Raw genomic sequence first — 27,399 nt, forward strand, 5'->3', positions numbered from 1 at the left:
CCCCTGTCTCCAATTAACCACCAAAAAGCCAGAAGTAAGGCAGTGACTCAAGTGGAAGAGTTCTAGCCTTGAGCAAAAAAGCCCAGTCCATGAGTTCAAACCCTAGTACTGACATCAGAGAGAAAGATATTGTTTTTTGCATATTATATATGACATATTAACATATCTCTGCCCCATCTTTTTGTATGTGTTTGAAAACTGGTGCTAGGACTTGAACTCAGGGCACTCTGCCTCTTGAGCCACACCTCCATCCTGGCTTTTTTGCTGGTTAACGAAAAATGGTGTCTGATGGACTGTTCTTTCTCAGCTGGCTTCAAACTGACTTTCCAGGTTTCACCCTCCTAAGTAGCTAGGCTGATAGGTGTGAGTTATATGCACCCAGCCCTTATCTTAGGTTTACCAAGACTTTGATGTCTGTAGACCACTTACCTAGAATGTATATTAAAAGAGCTAAAGGAGTTATTGCTCAGTCTTTCTAGTACCTAGAAAAGTTCAGATTTTCCATGAATAATTGTTTAGATTTTTTTTAACTTGAAAACAATTTCCATTGGAAAAAAATACCCCTAATGAGTGTGTAAAATATTATTTGATGATTGTAATGAGTCTTAAAGTCCTTTCCTTCTGCTCCTTTTATTTTTTTTCTGAATAATTATTTACTTATTGTCAAAGTGATGTACAGAAGAGTTAGAGTTTCATATGTAAGGCATTGGGTACCTTTCTTGTACAACTGTTACCTCCTCCTTCATTTCCCACCCCCTGCTCCTTTTAGAAATAGTTGTGGAAATATTTCGTTCAACTGTCATTGTGCTCCACATGTGCTTTATCTTTGATTGAAATGTTGATATAAGTTAAACAGTAAACTTTATAGCAAAATAATCATTTAAAAATAAACTGCATCCTGTGTTTGAAATGATTATATTGTGTGATATTGTGTGAAAACATTTTAAAATGACTTTAAATTCTTAACTGCTTTAGTGAGGTATAGTTGGTTTGTTTTTGCCAGTCCTGGGCCATGAACTCAGGGCCTGAGCACTGTCCCTGGCTTCTTTTTGCTCAAGGCTAGTACTCTGCCACTTGAGCCACAGTGCCACTTCTGGCCCTTTCTATATATGTGGTGCTGAGGAATCGAACCCAGGGCTTCATGTATTTGAGGCAAGCACTCTTGCCACTAGGCCATATTCCCAGCCCCAGTGAGGTGTAGTTTGTACGCATACCATAAAACTTGGTTTTAGCAAGTCCATGATTTTCTTTTTCCAGTGTCAGCCCGGGGGCTTGAACTCAGAGCCTGGGTGCTGACCTTGTGCTTTTTTGCTCAAGGCTAGTACTCTACAACTTTGAACCAAGTGACGTTTCTGTTTTTCTGGTGGTTAATTGGAGATAAGAGAGAGATTCACAGACTTTGCTGCCTGGGCGATGCTCAGATCTCAGCCTTCTGAGTAGCTAGGAGTATAGGCGTGAGCCATCTGCACCAGCTCTTGAGTTCATTTCTAAAACAAAATGCTATCTATCCCTTGCTATCCCTCACTTCTGTCCTGTTTTCGTCTCTACTCTCACCCTACACATTTACCTACTGCACACGCTAGTTTGTGAGGTTACAGAAGTTTTTTCTCTTCCTTTATGTCTTTGTGCTCGTTAGCAATAACTGCCTTCCCCCAATTTAGGTAAAGTCCTCTAAAATGAATTGGGGGGCAGTACTGTAGCTCTCAAGATGGCCACACATGCACTTTACCACCTGAGCCTGCCTCTAGTCGTCCTTTTTAGCTTCGGTTATTTTTGCTTGGGGTCAGCTTTATACTATGATCCTCCTCTAAGCCTCCTCCTATTTAGCTGAGGTTACTGGTACCACTTTGCCCATCCCCACAAGTAATTTTTGCATGTTTTTACCTCCCAGATTATATGCTACATGAATAAAGAACTATTTTACTATGGTTTGAACTGCACTGTGAATTGATAAATTTTTTTTAACCATATAGCACTGGTACATATTGCCCCTTTAATTTTTCTTATATTCCTGTAAAAACAAAATTTTCTTTCATTGTGCTTAAGATTGAATTTCATTCTAGGCAAGCACTTTACCACTGAGCTACACCCCCTGGCCACTGCTAAGAATTTGTAAAACACTGATTGACCCTAGAGAATGAAGTGTTATGGTTTGCATTTTCAAATACTAGTATATAATAACATCAGCAACATATTTTAATGATAGGCTTAGGTGATTTTGAATAGCATTGGTGTTAAGATTACTAAAGAACAGTTTCTCTTTAAAGAAAAATGTTGTGCTGACAAAGCTAAAAATGAAATAAAATCTTGTTTTGTAGATCCAGGTCCAGAGAACATCGCAGGCACCGGTCTCGCTCCATGTCACGAGAACGCAAGAGGAGGACTCGATCCAAGTCTCGGGAGAAACGTCATCGCCACAGGTCCCGCTCTAGCAGCCGCAGCCGCAGCCGCAGCCACCAGAGAAGCCGACATAGTTCTAGAGATAGAAGCAGAGAGCGATCCAAGAGGAGGTACTGACGTGCCTGTCAGAGGACAAGGAGCTACCTTTACGTTTTAGCCATGTGTTTACTTGTTACCTATGTTTAGAGTTTAGATTATTGGTTTGAAACTTGCACCTGGTAATATGTACACATTTCTGTGTGGGTGTATAAATTTTTTCCCTCATATGGGTAGTTCATAAAGAATTACATATGAGCCAGAGTAAAAAATTGGAAGTGATGTGCAGAGGTTATTGCTTTTCGCTACTTAGTATGTCCTGGAAAACAGTATTTTACAGGCAAATGATTTTAGGCACTAATGCTCTTGAGGTTTTTCAGTACATGTTAACAAATTAAGAGTGTCAGAGACTCCTTTCATTAAATGAGTTGTTTAGCTATGATTGTTTTCCAATTTATTTGAAGTGGTACACTTTTTAAGAGCAGACACATTCTAGTATATTCTTGTTTAATCTGCACAATAGGTAATGAATTATTATGTACACCTATGGCCTGTTGGGCAGATTCAGTTTTAAGGCATTTGTTGATATAACTCAAAAGGTGCAATGAGGGCAGACATTGGGAAAGGTATAATAATTAAGGACCTGATATCTAGGAAGAGCAGAGAAGGCATTAGAATGTGGTAGACAGTTTAGCTACCAAACTTCTCAGGTCACATAGTAGCCCTTAAACCAGGATATTTCTATGGAAGATAAACTATACTTAAAATTGCTTTTTCTCTGGGCATCTCATCTATTCTTAAGTACATATAGGATAAACATTTTTTGAGTGCCTAGTGCTTATTATTAGTCTTACATTTCTAACCCATATCATAAAACCTGATAAAAATTTATTACAATTTTTAACTCTCAGCTACCCCTGAAATCATAGGCTGAGTTGCTTAACAGGCTCTCAGCCAGTATTTTATTTCTTATATTTCTAAGTAGCCCTTAAAGTAACCAGTAAGAACTTTATACCTTTTTTTTGGGGGGGGGTATAAATATATATGGTCTCACTATATAGCCCAGGCTGGTCTCAAGTTTGCAGTACTCATTCCTCTTCCTCAATGCTGGGATTATAGGTGTGTGTCCCCCTCCCCTTTCTTGTTTTAAGAATCATATTTGTACTACACTTGGCTTAGTTAAAAAAAAATAATGTAGTAAAGGAACTTTATTCAAGTTTCTTTAAGAGGTTTATTGTATGAGTTAAAAACTCTATTAACCATAGATTATAAAGTGCTAAACTGGGTTTCATAGAGTGATTTATGTTTAGATGAATAAATACCAGAATATTAAAAAATAGCCTCAAGTATTCCATCTGATTTTTAATGTAATGTAAGTAGGTAGGAAAGATATTTGCAGGCCACTTTTCTCATACTCTTGACCTGAATTTTAGAAGCCACCCTCTGTAATGTCCAGAAATAGGATTTAAAAAAAAAAATCATTGAATCTTAACCTGTACACCAATTTTTGGGAATCACTCATCTAGATGATGGAAGAGCCATTTGATTCTTGTGTTGACATGTCTAGCTGCCACTGTTTCTGATGTTTTTGACCTCTTACATGTCTTTATTGATGGTGGAGATGGGAGGGATGGGCATGGAGTCTTGGCCTCTGAGATTGTGTCATTGTTATTCCTGTGAAATTGTTTAGGGAGTTTCCCACCACACCACATTAACACTCCCACCCGAGATTCTCAGCATGTTCACAAAGAGGAATATTTTTGTAAAACAATTAAAATTTTCTTGTTTTTCTCGAGAGCCCTTCTCATCTTTCAATTCAGATGTACTCTTAAATGATCATTGGTTTTACCAAATATTAGCAAATAATTGATATTAGATCCTACTTGTTATTCCCTATATAATATCGTTATTGCTGCATGTGTGAATCAAGTTTTTTAAGGTAAAAGTTCCCATTAAAATCCTTTTATGTTTTGCTGTCTTCTAGCCCCTGCCATGAAGTACTAGTCTGATACAAGTAGATTTCCTTCGTGACCTTTCTTTGGTAGCAGTCAATAGGGTCTTATTCAGATTTCTGCTTAAGTCTCTTTCTAAAATGTGTGTAGAGACAGATTGCGTGGGTCCATTGGCCTTGACCAAATAAATAACTTAATTATCCCACCTGGTTTTCCCTATCTCCTCACTAGATCTTTTTACAGGAAAAACAGGAAACTGCCGTATGTGTGGGACATTGCAGTCTCTCCAAAAACACTTTATAAGTTGGTCCTCATCTGTCGATTATTGTTATGACTTCTGGGATTTGTCAGAATCTAATGTCCCTTATTCTTAGTTACCCTACTATCTTATTTCATATTCCCTTCAAAGGCTATGAAAGAAGCTTAGTATAGACTTGCATCCATTAGACTTATACTGTGTAATTTTCTTCCTTAATGGATCATTTAAATTGTCTACTAAAATCTTAAGTAGAAAGCTCAAAATTGGTATCGATCAGTAGGTGCATTGGTTGGCTCATGCATGTAACCCCAGCTACTCAGAAGGTAGAGATTGGGAGGATTGTAGTTCAAGGCTAGTGCTGCAGAAAATTAGCAAAATGTCACCTTAACAAATAAGATGTTTCACATCTGTACTCGCAGCTGTGTAGGAGGATCATCATCCAAGACTAGCCCTGGAAAGACCTTTAGAATCTATATAAAAATAACCAAAACAAAATAATGTAGCCATGGCTCAGGTGGGTAAAGTGCTGCCTGCTAAGCCCAAGGCTCGGCGTTTAAACCCCAGGAACCCTTTTCCCACAAAGAAATTAGTATTAATCTTTCAAGTTTTTAAAATCTTACCCGCTATGTTAGTTTTTTGTGACCGTGCCAAAATAATGCTTTAGAAAACAGTTCTTGGAAGCATTTATTTTGACTCATGGTTTCAGAGATTCAGTTCATGGTAAATGAACTGGTACTTCTGGGATTGTACATAATGAGCTAGAACACTGGTGGAAATGAGTGATGGAGATAGGGCAACCAGGAAACTGGTGGGGAGAGTTCAAGGAAGGGGCCAGGGACAAAGTAATACCCTTCCAAGACCTACTTCTAGGCTCCATCTCCTGGTAGCCTATTTTTATTGATAAGGTTAGCACCGTCATTTATTGATGAGGTTAGTTAGCATAGTCACTTCTCAATACCACTGGCTGGGGGACCAGGCCTTCAATATATGAACCTTTGGTGCCATTTTATATCCAAACCATAACACCTCTTTACTAGATTTCAAAAATTAAATATATAGTGTTTTTCCCCCTGGCTTAGGGCTACCTGAAAGTATTGTTTGTTCAGAGTTGAGATTGTTCCTTAGCAGTGCAGCCATACATAGCATATGTAAGAGCCTAAACGCCAGCACTCTCCCCATCCCCCCCTCCAAAAAAAAAAAAAGATCCTTCAGGTCTTGGCAGTGCTTCAGATCCTAATTCTGAACATGGGCTAAGTTGAAATAATTATGTAAGAATTCTGTATCACCTGTAAAGAACCAAATGGTAGTATTTGTTGCTGATCATTTTAGATGTTGGAATTATAGAAGATCTACTGTAATCCCAAAATGTCCTGTTGTTTTCCTTCTGGATGAATATGACCTTGTTCAGTATACCTATTTCAGTGAAGATAGATATTGGCATGGAGGAGGTAGTATTAAGAAACTTTTTACTTATCACACTTTATTAAGTATAGCCATCTTCTGTCTTCCATGCTTATTTTGATAAGTTAACTCAGGAGGGGTAAAGCAGCTTTCTATATTAACATGGTTGTTTAAAGCCATATTGTTGTTTAAGTCAGGTGTTGGCAAACTGTTCCCTATAGGCCAAATGTTGGCTGTAGTTTGTTTTGGTAAAGCCAGCAAGCTATGGATGGTGTTGATACAAAGAGAGGGAAGACTAATAATACTCTGACAGTCTATGGGCCTGCAACACCTCAGATACTGTCATTTCAGCAGAAAAGACTTAGTTACCCTGTACCAATTCATTGATTTCCATCCAGGTTGGAATCTTAGGTTCTCAAATATTGTTTTAAATACCTGATACCTTTCACTTTTAAAAGCCATTATCTCTACATTATTTTATATTGTGTTTTTATGAACTTCTTGAGCTCTATGATTGTCTCTGAAATATTTACAGTATCTTCTGAGTCATTATTTTAGCTTATGTTTTTTGACCCGTAGCTGTTTGTTGCCACACGTCTTGTTTTACTACCCTTATCAACTATGGTAGTGCTCTTTCTGTCAGAAAACCGACTTTTTCTTGGATGTATTTTAATATTATATATATTTTTTCCAGCTATCCATACCTTAGTATTTATCCTATTCTTTTATTTGGATTTTGGGTTTCCCAACATATTTTGCTCCTCAAATTAATATTTTTCAGATCCTCAAAAGAAAGATTCAGAGACCAAGACTTAGCATCACGTGACAGAGACAGGAGTTCAAGAGACAGATCGCCACGTGAGCGAGATGGAAAAGCTAAGAAGCGGTCCTATGAGAGTGCTAATGGCAGAGCAGAAGACAGGCGGAGCTCGGAAGAGCGGGAAGCAGGGGAGATCTAATTAGTGTGTACATAGCTTCAATCCTTAAGCTTCCTGTGGAGTTACATATACTATTGTTTAGTTTACAGCTGTTCAGGGTGACAGTGAGCAAGCAGTTCTAGACACTGATCCAGCCAGGCTAGATGTACAATATCTTAACTTGATCTGAACTGAAAATGTTTTCCTGATGAAGCCTAAAACTACATCCATAGTTTCTGGTGAACCTGTAATACAGTTCTGAAATACAGTTTTATATGATAAGATGCTGATCTCTATTCTTTCAAGTAGGAGTGATAGTGAATGAATTGTGTTATTTGCCTTGGGATCTTTTGACCATTTGTAAAATGCTGTCTTCCTTTCTACTCCAAACAGCAACAGCTTTGAGAATTTTCTTTTTACTTCTTCTCTACCTTTTGTATCCCCCTAATACTTGCACCTTCCAACTGTGAAAGAAAGGGAGGGATAGGGAAGCAATATAATTTCTGTTCTAAGGTTCTATTCCCATCATTAATTCATAGTTGATTATGATTCAAGCACTATACTGGAATGCGTGCTGCCGAAACTTAAAATACGGGGATTTTGTTTGTTTGATGGTGCCTATTTAGAGTTGGATGTTGAACAGCTGTTGGTATTACATACTTTTGCTTTTTTACTGAAATCTTCAAATCAGACTTGTCTTGATTTTTCTGTTCCATTCAATTTACTATGTTTAGGATGTTCTGATGGGGGTGGGGGCAGGGACTCTTTCGTAATAAGCACTTGTTTCATTTTGTGTGTGTGGAGTATAAAAGCTACACGCGTATTGTAAAAATAATAAAATCAAAGAAACAATCACCACCACCATCATTAAACTGTAACTTGACTAGTAAATTGTCACTAGAACTATGTGTTGTATTTCCTGTCTGTTACATTGTTAACAGTGCCTTAATGTACAAGGCACCCAAAGAAGCAAAGATGTATTTGCAGATTCAGATGAACTGTGTGCTTCATCTGGGCCCCTCGCTGACTCCACTACTTCAGGGCTGTCTGTAATACTGGAGAGAAAGGCTGCACCTGCAGAAACCACTGAGGGTTTCCTTTTGTACTTCTTATTCAACAAACCTAATAAACAGTATGTAACCAACCTAGTGAAACCAGCAGTTTCTGCATAAAAGGCCTGTGTGCCCACTGGTGACTCACATAGTGACAGGTATCGCTTGTAGCTAGAAAACTTGAACAAAAGTACATTAAGTAGTGCAATCAGTAAGTAAAATCAACCAAAATCACCTTCCAGGAGCTATTTCTTAGCAAAGTATGGTGGCTCGTGTGTGTAACTACAATACCCAGAAGTCTGAGGCAGGAGAATTTTGAGTTTTAGGCCTACCTGGGCTACATAGTGAGATCCTGCCTCAGACAAGGGGGAAAAGAGAACTTTCTTTGGTCTAGAACTTTGACAAATTGGATATGACAGAGGACTATGGCTCTTTGAATAGGAAGCTACTGCTATTCTGAGTTTCTTGTACATCAAAAAGTGACGCTCAAAGCTGAATGTGGTGATGCATGTAAATCCCAGCACATAGGGGCTAAGACAGGTAGATCATGAGTTCAAGGCCAACCTGGACTATATCAAAACACTATCTTGGGTATCTCTCAGGTGTCCAGTTTACCTGGTAAAGCCACATGAATAAAGTCTTTTTTTTTTTCCCTGCCATATTTGGTTCTACACGTATGTGGTTATCCAGTTGAATCTGCGAGCTATCTGCATAAATGATCTCATTTTCCTTTTTAATTTTGGTTGTTGAGAAATTGTTTTGTAAGTCTACTCTGTTCCTTGTAGTCTATCTACACTGTTAGAAATTCCAACACATCCTTTGGGTTTAATAACCTGAAGTACAGAAGCTGTATTTTAGCTAATCATTCTTGTGAAGTCCAGCCACTCTGAAATAGAGAGATCCTAGAATCTTTTTTTTTTTTTTTTGCCAGTCCTGGGCCTTGGACTCGGCCTGAGCACTGTCCCTGGCTTCTTTTTGCTCAAGGCTAGCACTCTGCCACTTGAGCCACAGCGCCACTTCTGGCCGTTTTCTATATATGTGGTGCTAGGGAATTGAACCCAGGGCTTCATGTATAGGAGGCAGGCACTCTTGCCACTAGGCCATATTCCCAGCACCTAGAATCTTAAATCTCACAATATTTGGTACTTTTCTGGTAGTTGGTATTATTTGGTTTAGTCATATATGCAAAAACATTTGACCCCATAGTGTAAACATGCTGAGCTCCTTGGCATACACATCAGTAAGAAGCCACACAAAAAGCTGTTAGGCTTTCTTACTCCTTCCTTATTACGCCTAAGCCAAGGTTACCTTTATGTTCCTCACGTTTCTTTTTTTGCTTCCAGGTGCTATTTTTAATTCATTTCCCATTCAGATCATCACTTTTTAAGATGCTCTGTTCTGGCAGGGATGTATATGGGTGTTTTAGGCAAGGTATCTCTCAGTATGGTCTTCAGCATTCTATATCAGAAGCACAAATAGCCAGTGATCACATCTAAAAATGTTAAAAATTAGTTGTTCTGAAGGTGAGTTAGAGCAACAGTGAGGAGGTAACTACTCATCCACTAGGATGGCCCAAAGTCAAAAACACTGGCAGCACCAAGTATTGGTAAGGAACATGGAGAGACTGAAATTCTGCTTCCTGATAGATTGAAAAATGGTACATTTTGTACAGTTTTCAAGATCCTAAAGGACAAAAGGAAAACTTGCCTGGCTCAGGGAGAACCAAGTAACTTTCTTCTTGCTTTTCTTATTTATTTGTCAGTTATGGGGCTTGAACTCAGGGCATGGGTGCTTTCCTTGAGCTCTTTTGCTCAAGGCTAGTGCTCTACCACTTTGAACTGTACCACCACTTCCAGTTTTTGGTTAATTGGAGATAGAGTCTCCTGGGGACTTCTTTGCCCAGGCTAGCTTTGAACTGTGATCCTCAGCTCTCAGCCTCCTGAGTAGCAAGGGTTACAGGCATGAGCCACCAGCACCCAGAAAATAGGAAACATTTTAGGATGTTAGAAACCTTCCATGTGTTCATGGGCAGTGTTTACTAGAAAAAGTTTGGCAGTTCCCTGTAAATTAAGCATATTCCCAGAATTACTCAGCAATCCCACTCATGGGTATCCAAGAGGCATGAAAACCTGTGTCCACTCAAAGAATGTAGCAGCCCCACGCTGCAAATGACCAAAACATTCATCTACCAGGGAGTATAACCATTGTGATTATCCCAAGAAAAGAATTACTAATACATGGCAGCAACATGAACTTAAAGCATACTGAATGACACACAAGCTCCAGAAATCACTTTGGTAAACCACATAGCCACTGCGGTCGGCACGGGGGAAGCCTGCATTTTTAATCCACTTTGAGATATAACTTGCACAAAAAAGTGCACATTTTAGCAACACCTGACTGTGTATCAAGACAAAAGTTCCATGTCCCTCATAGTCAGTTCTTGGGCTTCCCTGAGCCAGGCAAATTTACTTTGCCCTTACAGGTTAGCTTTGCCTGTTTTGGAGTTAGTGTGAAGAAAATTAGTCAGTTGTAATATCTTGTGTCCTTTGGCTCAGTATGTTTTAAGTAGATACTGACTGGTCACAACAGACATGGATTCCAAACAATAGCAATTGGCAGTGCTTAGTGAGAAGGGCCAGGGAAAGTTAAATTCCGTGTCAACCAACTTCTTCCAACTTATGTTTTCTAGAAAGAGAAAGATGGGCTTTGAAGGAGAGGTGGAACTTTATGATTTATCCCAAAGAGAAAACTCAGGCTGCCTTTTTATGACTACTCTTTTTATCTGAACATGATTATCTTGGAAAATGTAAAAAAAAAAAGTGCCAGTCTTGGAGCATGAACTCAGGACCTGGGCACTTTCCCAGCTTCTTTAGCTTAAGGCTAGCACTCTACCACTTGAGCCAGTGTCACTTCTGACTTTTATGTGGTACTTCTGTTTATGTGGTACTGAGGAATCGAACCCAGGGCTACATGAATGGTAGCTAGGCAAGCACGCTATCACTAAGCCACATTCCTAACCCTGATTTCCTTTAATATGAAGATTAGCCTTATGATATATATGCCATATATATATATATATATATCCTAAGGTTGCAGTGGCAGTAGCTTAAGTCTTAATGTGTACAGTCGAGTACATAATCTTCAAAGTCTAACACAACCTCCATACCCATCAGGGCAGAAACCATTGTCCAAGTGATGTGCCTTTGCACAAGCCAGAGAGCTATTGTGACTTCTCTTTTAGTTTTAGGCAACCTCTTTGCTGTCTTTCCCATTCCCTATTTGCATATTTCTAAGCAGTGTAGCCCATACTGCTATTTGTTTGCCCACACTGGACAGTGTGGCTTCCTAGCAGGGTGAATCAGAAATTCTGCTATTCCTAAGATTCTCAGCTGGCCATCTGAGAAGAGTGCTGAGCATCGCACATTCAGCCTCTACAGGTGATTTCAAGAGGTACTAGGTGGGAAGCCCAAAACAATCACCAAAATAAAAGTTTTAAAAACCTAGCCAGAATACTCCATGTTTGCTGAGAAGGGCTATTGAAGTTTGTTCAAAACCCACTATGGTCTCAAGCTCATGGGGTTTTGGTTGGAGAAAGAAGCAAGCCAAGAGAAACTCTAAAGTGTTTGTTTACAGTGTGTTTAGTATGCTTGTCACTCTTCACACTGCCCTGACCAGACTTGTGATATGCTCACGATCTTCCTGCCCTTTGCTCTTTTACAGAAGCTGTACATGATCAGTTTGACTTGATCTGTCAATCCCATTTCAAGTAGTGGTCCCACATGTAATTGTGGGCACTAGCTTCTCCTTTGTCCTTGGCTCTCTCCCTCCCCACAGCAATCAGACACAAGAATGGGGCTCGTGCCTGCCTCCTGCATGGAGCCTTCTAGACTACTGTCCTCCATCTAGGTTTTGCCTATGAAAATGTTGACTTGCAGGTTGAGCACTAGTGGTCATGCCTATAATCTTGGCTACACTAGAGGCTGAGGATTGAAGTTAAAGCCAGCCTGGGTAGAAAACCTAAAACACTCTTACCAACAACCAGTAAGAAGCTGGGGATGGAGGTATGGCTCAAGTGGTAGTGTGTCAGCCTTGAGCAGAAAAGCTAAATGAAGGGGCATAACCCTGATAGAAAACCCTGATAAGTCCCGATACTGGGATCCACGTGCATGACATGGACTTGGAACAGCCTGCTTCTGTTCTCTGTGTAAAAGCAGAATGTCTATTTTTCTGGTGCAAACAATACCAGGTACTCATTTGCTGATCAGCACTTTCTGCTCTACACAGGAAGCCACCATTCACCACAAGCATGTTTTGGAACATAGTTCTATGAGGGGTACCAGGGAGATAACCACTGTGTCCAACCCGGGACAGTTGTAGACACCCCCACCTCTAACCCCTTCTTTCTTGAACCAGTTCTGCCTCCTCTAAAATACCGTGAGATTACTTGTATGAACTTATATATCTGGCGGAGATTCTGTGTTGTATGTCAGCACTTTGCTTTCTTTTATTAACATATTTGCACAGCAGGCTTTCATTGTGATCACCCATAAATGCACATAATGTACTGTAACAAATGCACCACTTTATCATTATCCCTCATCCACCCTTCTCTCTTAAAACAATTCCAGCAGGCTTCGTTTTCATACATGTGAATTAAATTCAGCGCTATTCACTCCCCCTTTCACCTCCTTTCTTCTTTGCTGCTCCTGCTCCTGCTAGCTGCTAGTTCTTGGCCTTTTTTTTCCCCTTCCACTCCTGAGCACTGTCCCTATCCCGGAGGGTTTTGTTGTTGTGTTTTTTTTATTTTGCCAGGTCTGGGTGCTCTCCCTGAGCTTTTGCTCAAGGCTAGCACTCTACCACTTAAGCCATAATGCCACTCTGGCTTTTTCTGAGTAGTGTAATGGAGCTAAGAGTCTCACGGCCTTTCCTGCCTGGACTGGCTTTGAACCATGATCCTCAAATCTCAGCCTTCTGAGTAGCCAGGATTACAGGAGTGAGCCACTGGCGCCTGGCTGCTCTTTGCTTTTTATGTCTGACTAGAAGCCACTGGAAAGGCTATGCCACAGTTCAGTACTCAGTGCTTGCATCTATTTACTTTGTGAACATTTTCTTTGGTGACATGCCCATTCATGTCTCTTGCAGGATCTGTTGCATTCTTAACCATTATTATGCCCTGTGCATTCTGTCTGTCTTGAGTCGGTGGATTAGGCATAGGAATGTGAGCATGGAAAATTCCTACCGCTGGCTTAGTCTTCCATCACTTCCTGTCCTTGTCAGGAAACTCCCGTCCTCCACTGCAATCATGTTTTAGCACAGTGTGGAAATTTCCTCTAATCACAATGAAATCTCGCTCCTGGACACTGTCCATTGGGCTAGAGGTGAGCACCTAGCTCACTTAAGACAATCGGTGTCCCTCCTGTGACTAGAAGGTTCCAGTTTGGATTGGCTATTGTCTTGAGGACATGCAATTTCAAGCTCATGGGGGCCATGTTGCCACCACATTCCTAAGTAGCAGTTAAAGTTCCTCTCCAGATCTACTCACAAGAAAGGAAAACAAGATGTAGAAGCCTAAAACTTCAGTACAAACGTGACAGGTGCTGGTGGCTCATGTCCATAAGCTACGCAGGAAGCTAGGATATCAGGGTTGAGGTTCAAAGCCAGCCTTGTCAGGAAAGTCCATGAGACTCATCTCCATTTAACCAGCATAAAGCCAAGAGTAGATAATCCTAATGACTCAGGAGGCTGAGATCTGAGGATTGAGGTTCGAGGCCAGCCCAGACAGGAAGATCTTTTGAGACTCTTATCCCCTCTAAACTACCAAAAAAAAAAAAAAAAAAAAGCCAGAAGTGGAGCTGTGGTTCAAGTAGTAGAGCACTAGTGTTGAACAAGGAGATCAGGGACAGATCTAGGCCCTGAGTTCAAGCCCCAGGACTGGCAGACACACATGCACATGCACACGCACAAAGACAGGGCCATGGGCTGTTTGAGACAAACTTCCCCAAAGTGCAGTCGTAGCAAACATGAGTTCAAATTCCACAACTGTCCCCAAATAGCAGTTTATCGGTGCACAGTGCTGCAGGCTGCGGTAACTTAAGAGCATGACACCAATATTTGTCACTCGGGGAGGAAAACCTTGCAGCCTTGTAGCGGTAGCCCTCAGTGTGGGGGGGGGGGAGTGTACTGCAGGGCTCCTGTTTCACATACACCCACCAGACCTCACCGAACACTGAACACACCTGCGAAGGGCCCCACTTCCCATAGCTTCAGCCATGGTTGGGGCTTATGTTTTCAACATGAACTTTTTTGGGGGGGAGGGGAGTGGGGGTGGAGGAAGTGACTGAACTTGAACTCGGCCTAGGCACTATCCCTAAGCTTTTTCCACTCAAGGCTGGTGCTCTACCACTTGAGCAACACCTCCACTTCTGGCTTTTTGTAAGTTAACTGGAGAAAAAGATCCTACAGACTTTCCTGCTTGGGCTGGCTTCCAGGCCTCAGGGGCAGGTCAGGGAAGAGACATGAAGTCACACAGTTGGCAGGGAACGGACATATACATTGCCAGCTCGCAGGGCAGGAGAGGACACTCCTCCTTCCTTGCTCGGGGGCGGGGCCCCCACGTCTTTCCCAGGCACTCTCCATCCATGCTGCTGGTAGCTCCCTCCCCGCCGTCCAGAAACAGGACTGAGAGCCGCAATGTCACCCCCGCCAAAACTCCTGGCCACCCAACCAAATGCAAGACTTGTTTCCTTGGGGGAGGACTCACTTGGGCGCCATCTCTGGCTTGCTGACCTGCCCCTTCCCTTGGGACTGGAAGGCTGGGTGGGGTGTAACACAGCAGGTTAAGGAGAGAAGAAAAAAAAAAGACCATTTTAATGAAGGGAGAAGGGGGGGGGGAATGAGACCTAGAAGTGCTCAATAAAATCCTCACGTCGGAGTAGATTGGTGTCAGCAGCGAGAAAGTAAGATTGGCGCCAAGATTTGAAGACATCACTCTTCCCCTGCCTCCCGCCATCATGCCCCCAAATCCAGCTCCCCAGCAGGGCTACCGAACTCTTACTTGAGCTTCCATCACGCTGAGCACAGGCAGAAGCCAAATCACTGCTTCCCCCGGACACACACCCAGGGCCTGGGGGAGCTGCAGTTGAGCGCCACGAGCCTGCCTTCCTCCAGTCCCCCGCAGCTGAGATCCGGCTCCTCCAGGTCTTCCTTTGGGAGCCTGCACAGGGGTGAGGGGTGCTCAGGATGCGGGGTCAGCCCCGGTGTCCAGAGAACCAGAGCGGCCACGCGGGCACGCCCTGTCACCAGCTACGTGGCACTGGGCAGTCAGTTGGTGAGCCCTGTGTGACGGTCCTGCTTGTTGAGGACCCAAAGCAGAAATGGGGTGGCAGGGTGTAAGCCAAAGCCATGCCTCTGGACACTTCTGTGGGCTGTTTTCCCACGGGGTGGGGGTGGGGGGCAAAGGAGGATCTAGAACAACTGAGGGGGGAGGGAGCCACAATTACTCACAGCTGGGACAGCAAGGGGACCCCATCGATCCAGTGCCAGCCGTGGGGGCCTCGATGAGCCCCCACCCAGGAGCGTTGGGTAAATGGGTGTCTGCTCAGCAAGTCCTGAAAGAGAAAAGCAGGCCGGCATTCTTTCTTGGGCACTCATGTGACTCACCTGCCCATTGGTTTGCCTACAAGGCCGGCTGGCCACTCAGCTCAAGGCCCCGCCCACCTAAGATGCACAGTTCTGAAGCGGAAGCTGGCTGGTCGCCAGTCCCCAGGACTGGGGACCAGGAATGTGAGCGATCCCATCTCGGCCTCAGTGGAATGTCACTACTCACCACAAAGCAACGTGCAGGGGGTATGGAGTGGGCATAGGAGAAGGAGCTCGAAGAAGAGAAGGCCTGGGCCAGGCAGGGAGTACTTCCAACTGACAGAAAGTAGCCACAGAAAACGAGGGGCTCTTGCTGGGGGCTAAGCTGCAGAATTCCAGGGGGAGGGGGCGCGGATTAAAACTGGAGCGTAGCTGGGCGCTGGTGGCTCACACCTATACTCCTAGGTACTCTGGAGGCTGAGATCTGCAGATCACACAATTCAAAGCCAGCCCAACCAAGGAAGTCTGTAAGACTCTTACCTCTAATCAGTAAAAAAACCAATGGTAGGGCTGGGAATATGGCCTAGTGGCAAGAGTACTTGCCTCGTATACATGAAGCCCTGGGTTCGATTCCCCAGCACCACATATATAGAAAATGGCCAGAAGTGGCACTGTGGCTCAAGTGGCAGAGTGCTAGCCTTGAGCAAAAAGAAGGCAGGGACAGTGCTCAGGCCCTGAGTTCAAGTCCCAGGACTGGCAAAAAAAAAAAAAAAAAGCCAATGGTGAAGCCGTGGCTCCAGTGGTAGAGTGTCAGCCTTGAATGAAAAGGCTAAGGAACAGCACGCACGCACCAGTGGCTCACTCCTGTAATCCCAGCTTCTCAGGATGCTGAGATGTGAGGATTGTGGTTTGAAGCCAGAGCAGTAAAGCTCATGAAACATCTCCAATTAATCATCAGAAAGCTGGAAGAGGAGCTGTGGCTCAAGTGGTAGAGCACTAGTATTGAGCAAAAAGGCTCAAGGACAGCTCCCAGTTGCTGAATTCAAGCCCCAGGACTGACACAACAACAACAACTAATAATAATAGTACGAAAGCCAGGTAAGGGCTCATGCCTGTCATTCTAACTACTCTAGCTATTCGGTAGACTGAGATAGGAACCATCATGGCCAGGTCCCAGGCAGAAAGGACTGAAAAGCAACTGTCTGGAAGAAGCGGAGCATTGTGGCCCGTGTGTTATTCCAGACACAGAAAACTTCAAACAGGAGAATTGTGGTCCAGATGTGTGCCCGGTCAGGAGAAGTGAGACCTTGTATCACAAACAAGCAGTGGACAAGACAGGGCTCCAGTGGCTGGAGCTGAACTCTCATTTGCCTTTTCCGCTCAAGGCTGGTCCTCCTCCACTCAAAACGTTGACACATTGCAGGTCCCAGTGGGTAGCAGCTATCCCTGCAGTCCATACCAGTTCTCTTTCTGGAACAGTTTGATGCTAGATCACAAGAACACCAACACCTTTCTTATTTGCTCGCACGAGTGACTCCACTTTGAGAATCAACCCAGGAATATCAGTGTGAGAAGAACTTGCCACAGACAACACCGTGCTATTTATAGAGGGAAATAGAAACTACTGACATGCCTTGCAATCAGGAAGTAACTAGGCAAATTATGGGATAGCAACATGATGGGAAATTACAGTGTTATTAAATTTGACAAGTACATGGAAAACAAACAGGAAATCAAACCAAGTTAAAAAAAAAGGTAGATCCCATAGTCTGTGCCACCTACAAGCCAAGTGTGTACGTTTATATACCATGGGCCAGAAGTCCACTGGTGTAAATGAATTTGCACATCCGTGGTTCTACTTGACTACCAAATTGCTTAAGTGAGTTAGGCACCAACAAATGCCACTTTATCTGAGGCTTAGGGTCACCCGGGAGGATCCTGCCTGTCCTAGCGCCAGGCCATCTGACCCTCCTATGACAGGAGTTGACAGCCCAACTTGCCCAGCTCCACCCACTCTGCACCATTCTTTCTTTTCCTTTTCTCACTAGGAGCAAGATTATGGTGCAGTCAAGGCATTATCCAGTGTTGTAATCAAACTGCAGAAACTTTGGAGCAATCAGTGGCTCAAAGACCACCTCTTGCGAGGGCTTGAGACATCCTGGGGTCTCCAGGAACTTGGGGATTCTCCAACTTTGCCACCAATGTGGAGAGAGGGACTGTAACCCAGAACAGAATAGACTTGAAATCCCATGTTTGTCTCTTAAAAAAATCTATTGGCTAGATGCTGGTGTCTCACACCTGTAATCTTAGCTACACAGGAAGCTGCGATCTGGGAATCAGTTCAAAGCCAGTCAGGGCAGGAAAGTCCATGAAACTCGTAACTTCAATTAATCACCAAAAGCTGGAAATAGAGGTAGAGCGCCAGCCTGAGTGAAGGAGCTCAGGGGCAATGCCCAGGCCTGAGTTCAAACCTCAGTACTAGTGAGTGCACACACACACACACACACACACACACACTCCACCATTAAAACCTTTGTGTATGTCTGTGTGTGTTGTGCTGGGGACTGAACCCCAGGCTGCATGTAAAGTCAACACAGGCTCCCATACTTCCGGCCGCCATTTTGGGCATGGCTAAGCATGCAGTCAGTTCAGTGCACAAAGGAAGTTCCCACTGGTACAGCCACCCCTGCCATCTCTCAGCCTGAAATGCTACATCCTCCAAACACTAACTCTCCGTTCTCTCCCCAGCAACATGATACAAAACATTTAAAGTACTGGGGCTTGAACTCAGGGCCTCGAGCTTGTTAGGTGGTGCTCTCCCACCCGAGTCATGCCTCCAGACCTGTCTTTTGGTGGTTATTTTTAGGTGTGTGTGTGCGTGCGTGGGCGTGTGTTGGTCCTGGGGCTTGAATTCAAATGGTGGGCACTATCCCTAAGCTTTTGTGATCAAGACTATTGCTTTATCACCTGAGCCACAGCCACCAGTCAGTCCCGCTTTTTTTCCTGTCCGGGCTGGCTTTGAACTGCTATCCTTAGATCTCAGCCTCTTAAATAGCAAGAATTATAGTGTGAGCCACCAGCACCTGCCTTTTGCTGTCCGCCACCCCCCCCCCCCAATCCTGGGGCTTGGGACTCAGGGCCTGAGCACTATCCCTGGCTTCTTTTTGCTCAAGGCTAGCACTCTGCCACTTGAGCCACAGCACCACTTCTGGCAATCTGTTTATGTAGTGCTGAGGAATCAAACCCAGGTCTTCATGCATGCTAGGCGAGCACTCTACCACTAAGCCACATTGCCAGCCCTTTGCTGGTTATTTTTGAGATAGGGTCAAGAGAACTTTTCTGCCCAGCCTGGCTTAGAATCTTGGTCCTTTCTCTCTCAGCCTCCTAAGCAGATAGGATCATAGGTGTGAGTCACTGGCACCTGGTTGAAAATGTTTTCAACATTTCCTTAAAAAAAAGTTTTTGTGTGTGTGCTAGTACTTGAGCTTGAACTCAGGACCTCATACTCTTGCTTAGCTTTTTCACTCAAGGCTGGTGCTCTATCACTTGAACCACACGTCCGCTTTTCAGCTTTTCAGGTTAAGTGGAGTTAAGACTGCTGGATTGCCAGGTGCCCTTTATTTTAGTTATTTTTGTGGTAGTATTGGGGTTTCCAAATCAGGGCCTTACAGCACTCTATCACACCCCAGCCCTGTTCTGCTTTTCCTTTCTCCTCAGATAGGGTCCTGTGGTTGTTTTTTGTTCTATGTGTGTCACTTTAGTCCTTTGGGCCTGGGTGACTGCTCTAGTGTGGAGGGATGAGATCTAGAGATTTCTTCCAGCGCTAGGCCTCAGGGACCCCAAGTGCCGCCCCTTCTCACCTGGGTGTGACTGAACAGGGGCAGGGTGGCATTGTGGGCCACGCAGAAGGCCTGGCTGGCCGCCCAGTCCTGCGCTTCGGCGGAGAGGTAGAAACAGCGCTCCTCAGACCACATCCAGCCTGGAGGGCACGGCTGGCACACGGCTTCTGCGAGGACAGAACCCCTGGTGAGTCGTGAGGTAAAGAAAGCAAACCTGGCGGTGACCTGAGGGCGAGGGTAGTCAAGCCTCCGGGGGAAGGATGAGAGGAGAGGATGGAGGTGGAGGCTGCTACCCCACCATACCTGCTCTAGAGGCCAAAACCACGATGGTGACCGTGCAGACAGCCAGAAACACAGCCAGGACCACCAGCGCCCAGCGCAAGGACTTTATGTACATGGGCAGCCCTGGAGGCGGGAGGCAAACAGACAGGTGTTAGAAAAAACCTCCCCAGCCCGGCCCAGCCCCGCCCACTCACCACACCCACGTGACAGCAAACCACCCAGCCCAGCTAGCACTTCATGTCAGGAGAAACATGCTAGAAGACATTCTGCATCTCCAGGCACTATGCAAGAACTCATAAGAGAGAGAGACAGAATGAGTGATTCTTGTTATGGAGTAACTTCTGTACCAAGCGGGTTAGGCTGGAGTTCAGTCTTCGCTTTATACCTGCCACTCTCTATGGGAGTACACACCCGGAATCCCGGCTACTTGCAGGCAGAGGTAGGAGGATGAGATTCAAGGTCAGCTTAGACAAAAGGATGAGAAATTGCCTTAAAACGAACTAAAAGCAAAAAGATTGGGCACAGGTCCATGGACAGATCATGGTTCTGGCTCCCTGAAGGCCCCGGGTTCAATCCCTCCTACCACCGATCACCCCAGCATCTCACTTCTCTGCAGGGCTTAGAGTGGCATGAAGGAAGCATGCGGACTCTGGAGAAACGCCCTGCTGCAGGCCACGGGGACTCCAGGGCTGCAGCCGCTCACCGGAGCAGCTCAGCAAAGGCTCAAAGAATGCAACGTTCTATTTTATTCTGATTCTCTGAGACGTCCCTGTTTTGCATGGCTTTGAACTGCAATCCTCAAGTATCAGCCTCTTGAGTAGCTAGGATTACAGGGGAGAGCTACCTGCACCTGGCTCCTTTTAATATTTACTAGTTTTCATTTCTATTGATATGAAATGTCCAGAACAGACAAAACAATTGTTGGACCTGGGACTGGAGGGCTTTCAGGGTGATGAAAAGAATTGTAAACTGAATGTGGAGGTGATAGTTGTCCTATGCTGAATAGCTGATAACCCACTAAATTATATGCTTCAAAATGGTGAATTTCATGGCATATGAACTTTCCTCAAAAACACAGGGATCTGAAATGCTGCAAATAAAAGATGTGCTGGTGGCTCATGCCTGTAATCCTAGCTACTCAGGAGACTGAGATCTGAGGATCACAGTTCAAAGACAGCCCAGACAGAAAAGTCTGTGACTCAACTCCAATTAACTATTCAGAAAAGACAGAAGTGGCCCAGTGGTTCAAGTGGTAGAGCACTAGCCTTGATCAAAAGAGGCTTAGGGGGCTGGGGATATAGCCTAGCGGCAAGAGTGCCTGCCTCAGATACACGAGGCCCTAGGTTCGATTCCGCAGCACCACATATACAGAAAACGGCCAGAAGCGGCGCTGTGGCTCAAGTGGCAGAGTGCTAGCCTTGAGCAAAAAGAAGCCAGGGACAGTGCTCAGGCCCTGAGTCCAAGGCCCAGGACTGGCAAAAAAAAAAAAAAAAAAAGGCTTAGGGACAGAGCCCAGGCCCTGAGTTCAAGCCCCAGGACTGCCCCCCCCCCCCAAAAAAAAAAGGCTGGGAATATAGCCTAGTGGTAAAGTGCTTGTCTTGCATACATGAAGCCATGGGTTCAATTCCTCAGCACCATATAAAAAGAAGCCAGGGACAGTGCTCAGGCCCTGAGTTCACGCCCCAGAACTGCTGAAAGAAAAAGAAAAAAAGGAAGGAAGGAAGGAAAAAGATGTAGATAAATTGAGTCATAAAATAGTAAAAAAAAAAAAAAAAAAGACATTGTCCAAAAGAGAAATATTCGCATCACTAGAATTGTGGTTACCCCTCTGCACAACACCTTAATAATAACAATAAAATCATGTTAAAAAGAATAAAAGAAGAAGCATAAAGATGAAGACAAGGGAAATATAATCTGACCAATTGCCTTGGTAATTACTGTGGCTGAATCCAGCATTTAGCTGTGACCTTTCAGAAAACAAAAAGGTAAAGAAACCTAGAAGGGGACAGAACCTCCCTCACCCCAACCCCATTAATTAAAAGGTCCCGCCTTATTCTAAGCCCCAGAGCCTGGTGGCCCCTGCAGAGCCTTGGAGAAAGTCCCCACCCACCCCTTCTACAAAACAATCCTTAATTATTACACAAGTAACAGAAATACATGCTCCTGGGCACACAAAGCCCACTGGACATACACTTGAAGCTAAATCCACTCTAACTAGCTGGATAGGGTTGCTCATGCATTTAATTCTAGCCCTTGGGATCCTGAGGCAGAAGGATCACCAGTTGGGGCGAGCCTGGACTATCTCAAAACAACACTCCCTGTTAGCTTATTCCCTCCCAACCAATCCTGGACCACCTTAGCTGTTTTCTTTCTTTCCTTCCTTCCTTCCTTTCTTCCTTCCTTCCTTCCTTCTTTCCTCCCTCTCTCCCTCCCTCCCACATTTTTTTGGTTGGTTATGAGGCTTGAACTCAGGGCCTGGGCCCTGTCTCTGGGCTCTTGCTGGACTGAGGACTCATGAAGGTCTTGTCCCTGTGGCCTCTTCCACATCTGGAACGGCACAGGACACCCTCAGGGGTCAGACCCCCGTCTCCTTCCCCAGAAAGGGGATTTCTGATTGTGCTATAGTCAAGGATGACCTTCATGTGCCAAGTGTTGGAGATTCCCAGCGAGTCTGCGCTGTCAGCTCCCATGTCCCGAAGGAGGACAAGAAAAAGTGGAGCTGTGGCTCAAGTGGTAAAGAGTTAGCTTTGAGTGACAGAGGACAGAGCCCGTCCCAAGTTCAAGCCTCAGTCCTGATGCCTGTGTGCACTCAGAATTCAGCTCCTAGGAAGCCCAAAGACCAATGAGAGCACCAGGCAGGGATCGGAGAAAGTGACTCTGAGCCCCCATCTGCAGGACAGACAGGCCCTCTTCCCCCAGCAGTAGGCTTTGCAAGCAGATCTCTCTCTCTAGCTGTCCACAGTTGTGTGTCCTGGGAGAAGGCAGTGCTCACCCCCCCACCCCCCCGACAGCTGGACAGCTCCTCCGGCCCCTTGCCATCCCTGGGAGGAAAGAGCCGAAGCAGCGACTGTCTCCACGTTCTCCACAGCGGCCTGCACACTTGAGGGATTGCAGTGTGGGTGTGTGCCTTAGAGTGCCTGTCTGGTCAAGAAAACTAGCTGGAAGTAAAAGGGTTATCCACTCAGTGTGCAGAGCCCAGGCTAACCACACATCCCCCAGAATGCCAAACCACTGGCTCTGTCCTCCCTCAAGCCCTCGTCTCCCGCTGAACTAAAGCTCAAGGGTCGGCTCCTGTCCGTCTCATGCCCCAGCCTTCCTTCACAAAGCTATCAGAGCCAAGATCTTTTTCCTTTTCCTTTGTAGAACCCAAATACTACTCTATGACAGAATTACAGCTTTTGTTTTTGTTCTTGAGATTCAGCGCAGACTTAGCCTGGACGAACCTCAAACTTACAATCTTCGTGGCTTTGCCTCCCAAGTAGCTGGATAGAGCTTATTTTCTTTTGGGGGGAATTGAATTCAGGGCTTGAGCCATGCCCTCGACTCAGGTCCCCCCAACCTATTGTTATCCAGGCCCTTCCTGCATTGATTATTTTTGAGGCAGGGTCTCCCTTGGTGCTCAGACTGTGATGGTCCTATTTATGCTTTTCTGTGTCACTGGGAACTGCAGACAGTGCCACTGAGTCCCACCAAGGTGCTTATCCCACAGCTGGGATGACAGGTGCAGACTAGGATGCTTAGCCATGATCATCTCACAAACCTTTTTGCCTGGCATGGCCTCAAAGTGTGATTCTCCAAACCCTGCCTCCCAAGCAGCTAAGATTGAAGGCTTAAGCCCCCTCACCCAGTGCAAGTTCTCTTTCTTTTCTTTGCCTTTCTGTTATTTTAGCCTATAGTGAGGCTTGAATTTGGGGCTTTGTGCACTCACCTGATGTTTTGCACTCATAGCAGGCGCTTTACTGCTTGGGCTACACCTCTACTACAGGCTTTTTTTTTTTTTTTTTTTGCCAGTCCTGGGGCTTGGACTCAGAGCCTGAGCACCGTCCCTGGCTTCTTTGTGCTCAAGGCTAGCACTCTACCACTTGAGCCACAGCGCCACCTCTGGCCTTTTCTATATATGTGGTGCTGAGGAATTGAACCCAGGGCTTCATGTATATAAGGCAAGCACTATTGCCACTAGGCCATATTCCCAGCCCCTACTTCAGGCTTTTTGCTGGTTAAAATAGGAGATGTTAAAGTCCCCAGGACTTGCCAGCTGTCTTTGAACTGTGATCCTCAGATCTTAGCCTCCTGTGTAGCTGAGTATAAGATGTGAAATGGCATGCAAGTTCACTTTCTATATCAAAATTCCAACCAGATCACCTCCCCACAAGCTCCTGCCTTCCTTATCAGCCTATTCTTTTGATCCCAGATATCAGATTTGAATACAGAGAGAAACATAAGCTAAGGAATACTAAGGGATGCAGACAGTGACCAATATAAGCTAGAAAAGGCAAGGGAAAGGAGAGTTTGCCCCAGAGCCCCAGGCAATAGACACAGCCCCCCTAATCCTGCATCAGACTTCTGACCTTCCAAACTGTCAGACGCCACGTCTGTGTCATTAAAGCCACCAAGGATGTGGACGTTTGTGACAACGGCAATAGAAAACTCATATTCCATATCTCCACAGATGAGCTCACACCTACTGGCAAATGTTGAGTCCCTGAACCCTTCTCATATGGTAGAACCCCAGAGGAATGAATCCCCTCTTGAGATTTCTGGGTCTGACTAGCTGCCAATCCTTCCTCTCATGCCCTGGGGCTGGAGAGTTTAACCTGCTAGGCAGAGAGAGATCCAGCATCTTGGAGCCTCTGTTCTTCCCACACCAGAAAGCCTCCAGCAAGCTTTCCCTGCCGCCCTCACCAGCCACTCGAGGCTAATTCCACGATCGTTTATACCCTCGGGGGCTCTTTGTCTCAACTTTCTACACCTCCACAACCACACAGCCACACTTCCTGGCACTAAGTAACTCCATCAATGTGTTGGGCGCCAAATGCTCTTCCACAAGGTGGAGAGGAGGAGTGTGGATGTAGGAGAGGTCTACCCAGGGCAGGGCCCCAGCCGGGCCAGGGCCTCCTCCACCACGTGACCGTGAATCATTTCCCCTCAGGCGAAGTTCCTTTCCCTCCTCCAAGATGCTGTGCGCCTTCAGAAGGCGCGCCAGGAGGGTTTTTATTCTCTGACCCAGAGTTGAATTGCACTTGGGTGGGCCCTGATGTGATTAATTCTCAGGCAGAAAGGTCAGGCGGGGTTAGGGCACCGGGTGGTCTTCCGGATGCCCCGATCCTCCGCGCTGCCCAGCGCAGGGAGTGGGGGGATCTGGTGGGGGGGGGCTCAGCGCGCCAGCCACCGCGCAGGGGAGCACTGACCTATGAGCTTGATGGCCCGCGGCAGCTCCTGGCCGTCCATCCCGGCGCTCCGCAGCCAGGCGTCCTCCTTTTCCAGCCCCGGCTCCCCGCAGCCGCACGTGGGAGAGCTCCGGGAGCCCTCGCGCTCCTCGGCGAGGCTGGCCTGGCCCTCGGCGTGGCGATCGCGCTCCGTCAGGGAGGCAGCCAGCGGCGAGCCTCGGCCCCGCGTGGCGCCCGGGGACGCGGCCCGCTGCAGAAGGGGGTGCGCCGGGGAGGCGTGGCGGGAGAAGGCGGGCGACTCCGGCACCGGCACGGTGAGGAAGCGCGTGGAGGGCGCGGGCGCGGGGCTGCCTCCCGGCGCACCCACCGGCTTCACGCGCACGTCCACCTGCAGCTCCACCGGCGCCCAGGTGCCCGATGCCTGCTCGCCCGGGGCGGCCCGGGGCAGCAGCTCGGCCCCGGGCCCCTCGCCATCCCGGGGCTGCTCGGCCGACATGGGGCTGGGCGACGGCGGCTCCCGGCTGGTGGACCCCAGACGGCGGAAGGCGCCGTAGCCCAGGCTGAGCGGCTGCGCCCGCAGGGACCCGGAGCGAGGCGACGGCAACTTGTCCTCGGCGAGGTCCTGGCCCGCGCCCTCCGGCTCCTTCCCGGGCCCGGCCGGGCTCCGGCTGCTCCCGGAGCTGTCAGCCCGCCGCTCCTCCGCGGGGATCGCCGGCTCCTCCGTCCTCTGGACTTGGCTTCCCATCGGTTCTTTCGGGAAATTGGCCTCGGCCTGGACTCCCGGCGAGGCCTCCGGGACCGAATCCATCCCGCGCGCGGAGAGATGCCAAACGCGTGCACCTGGGCCCAGGTAAGGCTCGGCTTTGCCCTCGCGAGTCCCGATTGGTTCCGTCGCCTGTCTGCATGACAAAGCCACGCCCCCCTCCCGAGGGCCCTGCTGTGATTGGCTATGGCTGTAGTTCCCGGGCCCCCGCGGTTCTAGGCGGCCGGCCCAGCCCTCTAGGGGCGCTGGGGTGGTCTGGAGGGCCCGGCGGGGCGGGGTTTACAGGCTGGGCGGGGGCTCCAGACGAAAGCAGGGCTGCCAGTCTTAGCCCAGCTTCTGAGGCTGAGCCCCGTCCCGGCTTCACGGGCCCCGCTTTTCTCTCTGGCCCCACCCATTTCCCCTCTGGCACGGTGCCCCCCGAGTTCGTTGCTTCTGAATGTCAATAGTTGGGAGAGATTGGCCAAGCCTGTCTGGGTTTGGGGTCCTCGGACAAAGCAGTGAAAGCGGCGGCCCTGAGGCGAAGCGGGGGAGGCCCCAGTTTGTTTGGAAAGTAGAAGGGGGGGGGGGGGGAGGAGGGCACCATGCCGGGCTCCAGAAGTCCTCCCTCCCAGACAGCAGCTCTGGAGGCTTGACTCCTTCCCGCTTTACTGAGGAATAAGAAGAAGCTTGAGCATGTGATCTGTCCTGAGAAGAGAAGCCTGACTGCAGTATTTAAACAAGAACCCCAGGGTAGAGTTCGCAGGTAGCAGGCCATTCAGTTATACGTGCATTTCAGATAAGCAAGATACAGTGTTATATTGTGTGGTGTGTGTGTGTGGAAAAAATCCTACTTCTGCTGGAGTGTGGAACACACTCACCACAATGACAGCAGTGGCTTTTCAGGAGATTGCTTGCTGGGCAGGATCTAGAAGATGTTGACCTTATCCGTGATGTTTCTCCAAAAGAGAATGTATTTGTGGATATTCTTGTTAAAATTCAACTTTTGTTTTTGTTTTGTTTTTGTTTTTGCCAGGCCTGGAGCTTGAACTCAGGGCCTGAGCACTGTCCCTGGCTTCTTTTTGCTCAAGGCTAGCACTCTGCCACTTGAACCACAGCGCCACTTCTGGCTTTTTCTATATATGTGGTGCTGAGGAATCAAACCCAGGGCTTCATGTATACAAGGCATGCACTCTACCACTAGGCCATATTCCCAGCCCTAAAACTCAACTTTAAATGATAACATATGGTAAATTGTTTTTAGGGCTGATAAGGTTTATTGTAAAAATTAGTGCATGTATAGTCTCCCTCCTTCCTTTATTTCTGCTGAGGGGTAAGTCCTGGGCCTGTTGAGGGATGGCTACTTGTCCATTTGCAGAGTTGTCCGGTGTTGACCTAAGGACACCCTGGCTGTGTTTTCTTGCTTACCTATCCTCTCCTGGAATGAGCAGGTGTGCAGGCCAGCACAGTGTGGCTCTTTGATATTGTGAATGGGAGAAAGCTGGTGTGGAAATCACTCACTTTTGTGTTTCTTCTGGTCATGCTCAGTCTACT

General features: G+C 46.4%; 2 protein-coding genes across 15 annotated transcripts in view; one reads left to right on the forward strand and one right to left on the reverse strand.

Moving 5' to 3' along the window:
• Luc7l2 (LUC7 like 2, pre-mRNA splicing factor) overlaps positions 1 to 8,109 on the forward strand; it is a 63,414-nt gene extending 55,305 nt beyond the window's left edge. For 13 of the 14 annotated variants that reach the window (XM_048340306.1, XM_048340314.1, XM_048340304.1 and 10 more), the window contains 2 exons: positions 2,319 to 2,510; positions 6,830 to 8,109. In XM_048340306.1, the coding sequence (XP_048196263.1) occupies positions 2,319 to 2,510; positions 6,830 to 7,007 (370 nt within the window). In that variant the 3' untranslated portion in view covers positions 7,008 to 8,109. Of the gene's footprint in view, positions 1 to 2,318; positions 2,511 to 3,962; positions 6,551 to 6,829 lie in introns of those variants that run through there. The other variant, XM_048340315.1, reaches the window with a different exon arrangement.
• Positions 8,110 to 15,088: 6,979 nt separating this feature from the next.
• Positions 15,089 to 26,002, reverse strand: Klrg2 (killer cell lectin like receptor G2). Its single transcript, XM_048340303.1, has 5 exons — positions 25,128 to 26,002; positions 19,741 to 19,842; positions 19,459 to 19,604; positions 15,527 to 15,627; positions 15,089 to 15,233 (listed from the first exon to the last, which is right to left on the reverse strand). Exons 1-5 carry the CDS (start codon positions 25,912 to 25,914, stop codon positions 15,113 to 15,115), a joined length of 1,257 nt encoding a protein of 418 aa, XP_048196260.1. The 5' UTR covers positions 25,915 to 26,002; the 3' UTR covers positions 15,089 to 15,112.
• Positions 26,003 to 27,399: the final 1,397 nt, after the last annotated feature.

Source organism: Perognathus longimembris, chromosome 2, assembly GCF_023159225.1.
Source record: "Perognathus longimembris pacificus isolate PPM17 chromosome 2, ASM2315922v1, whole genome shotgun sequence".
Classification (NCBI taxonomy): Eukaryota; Metazoa; Chordata; class Mammalia; order Rodentia; family Heteromyidae; genus Perognathus; species Perognathus longimembris.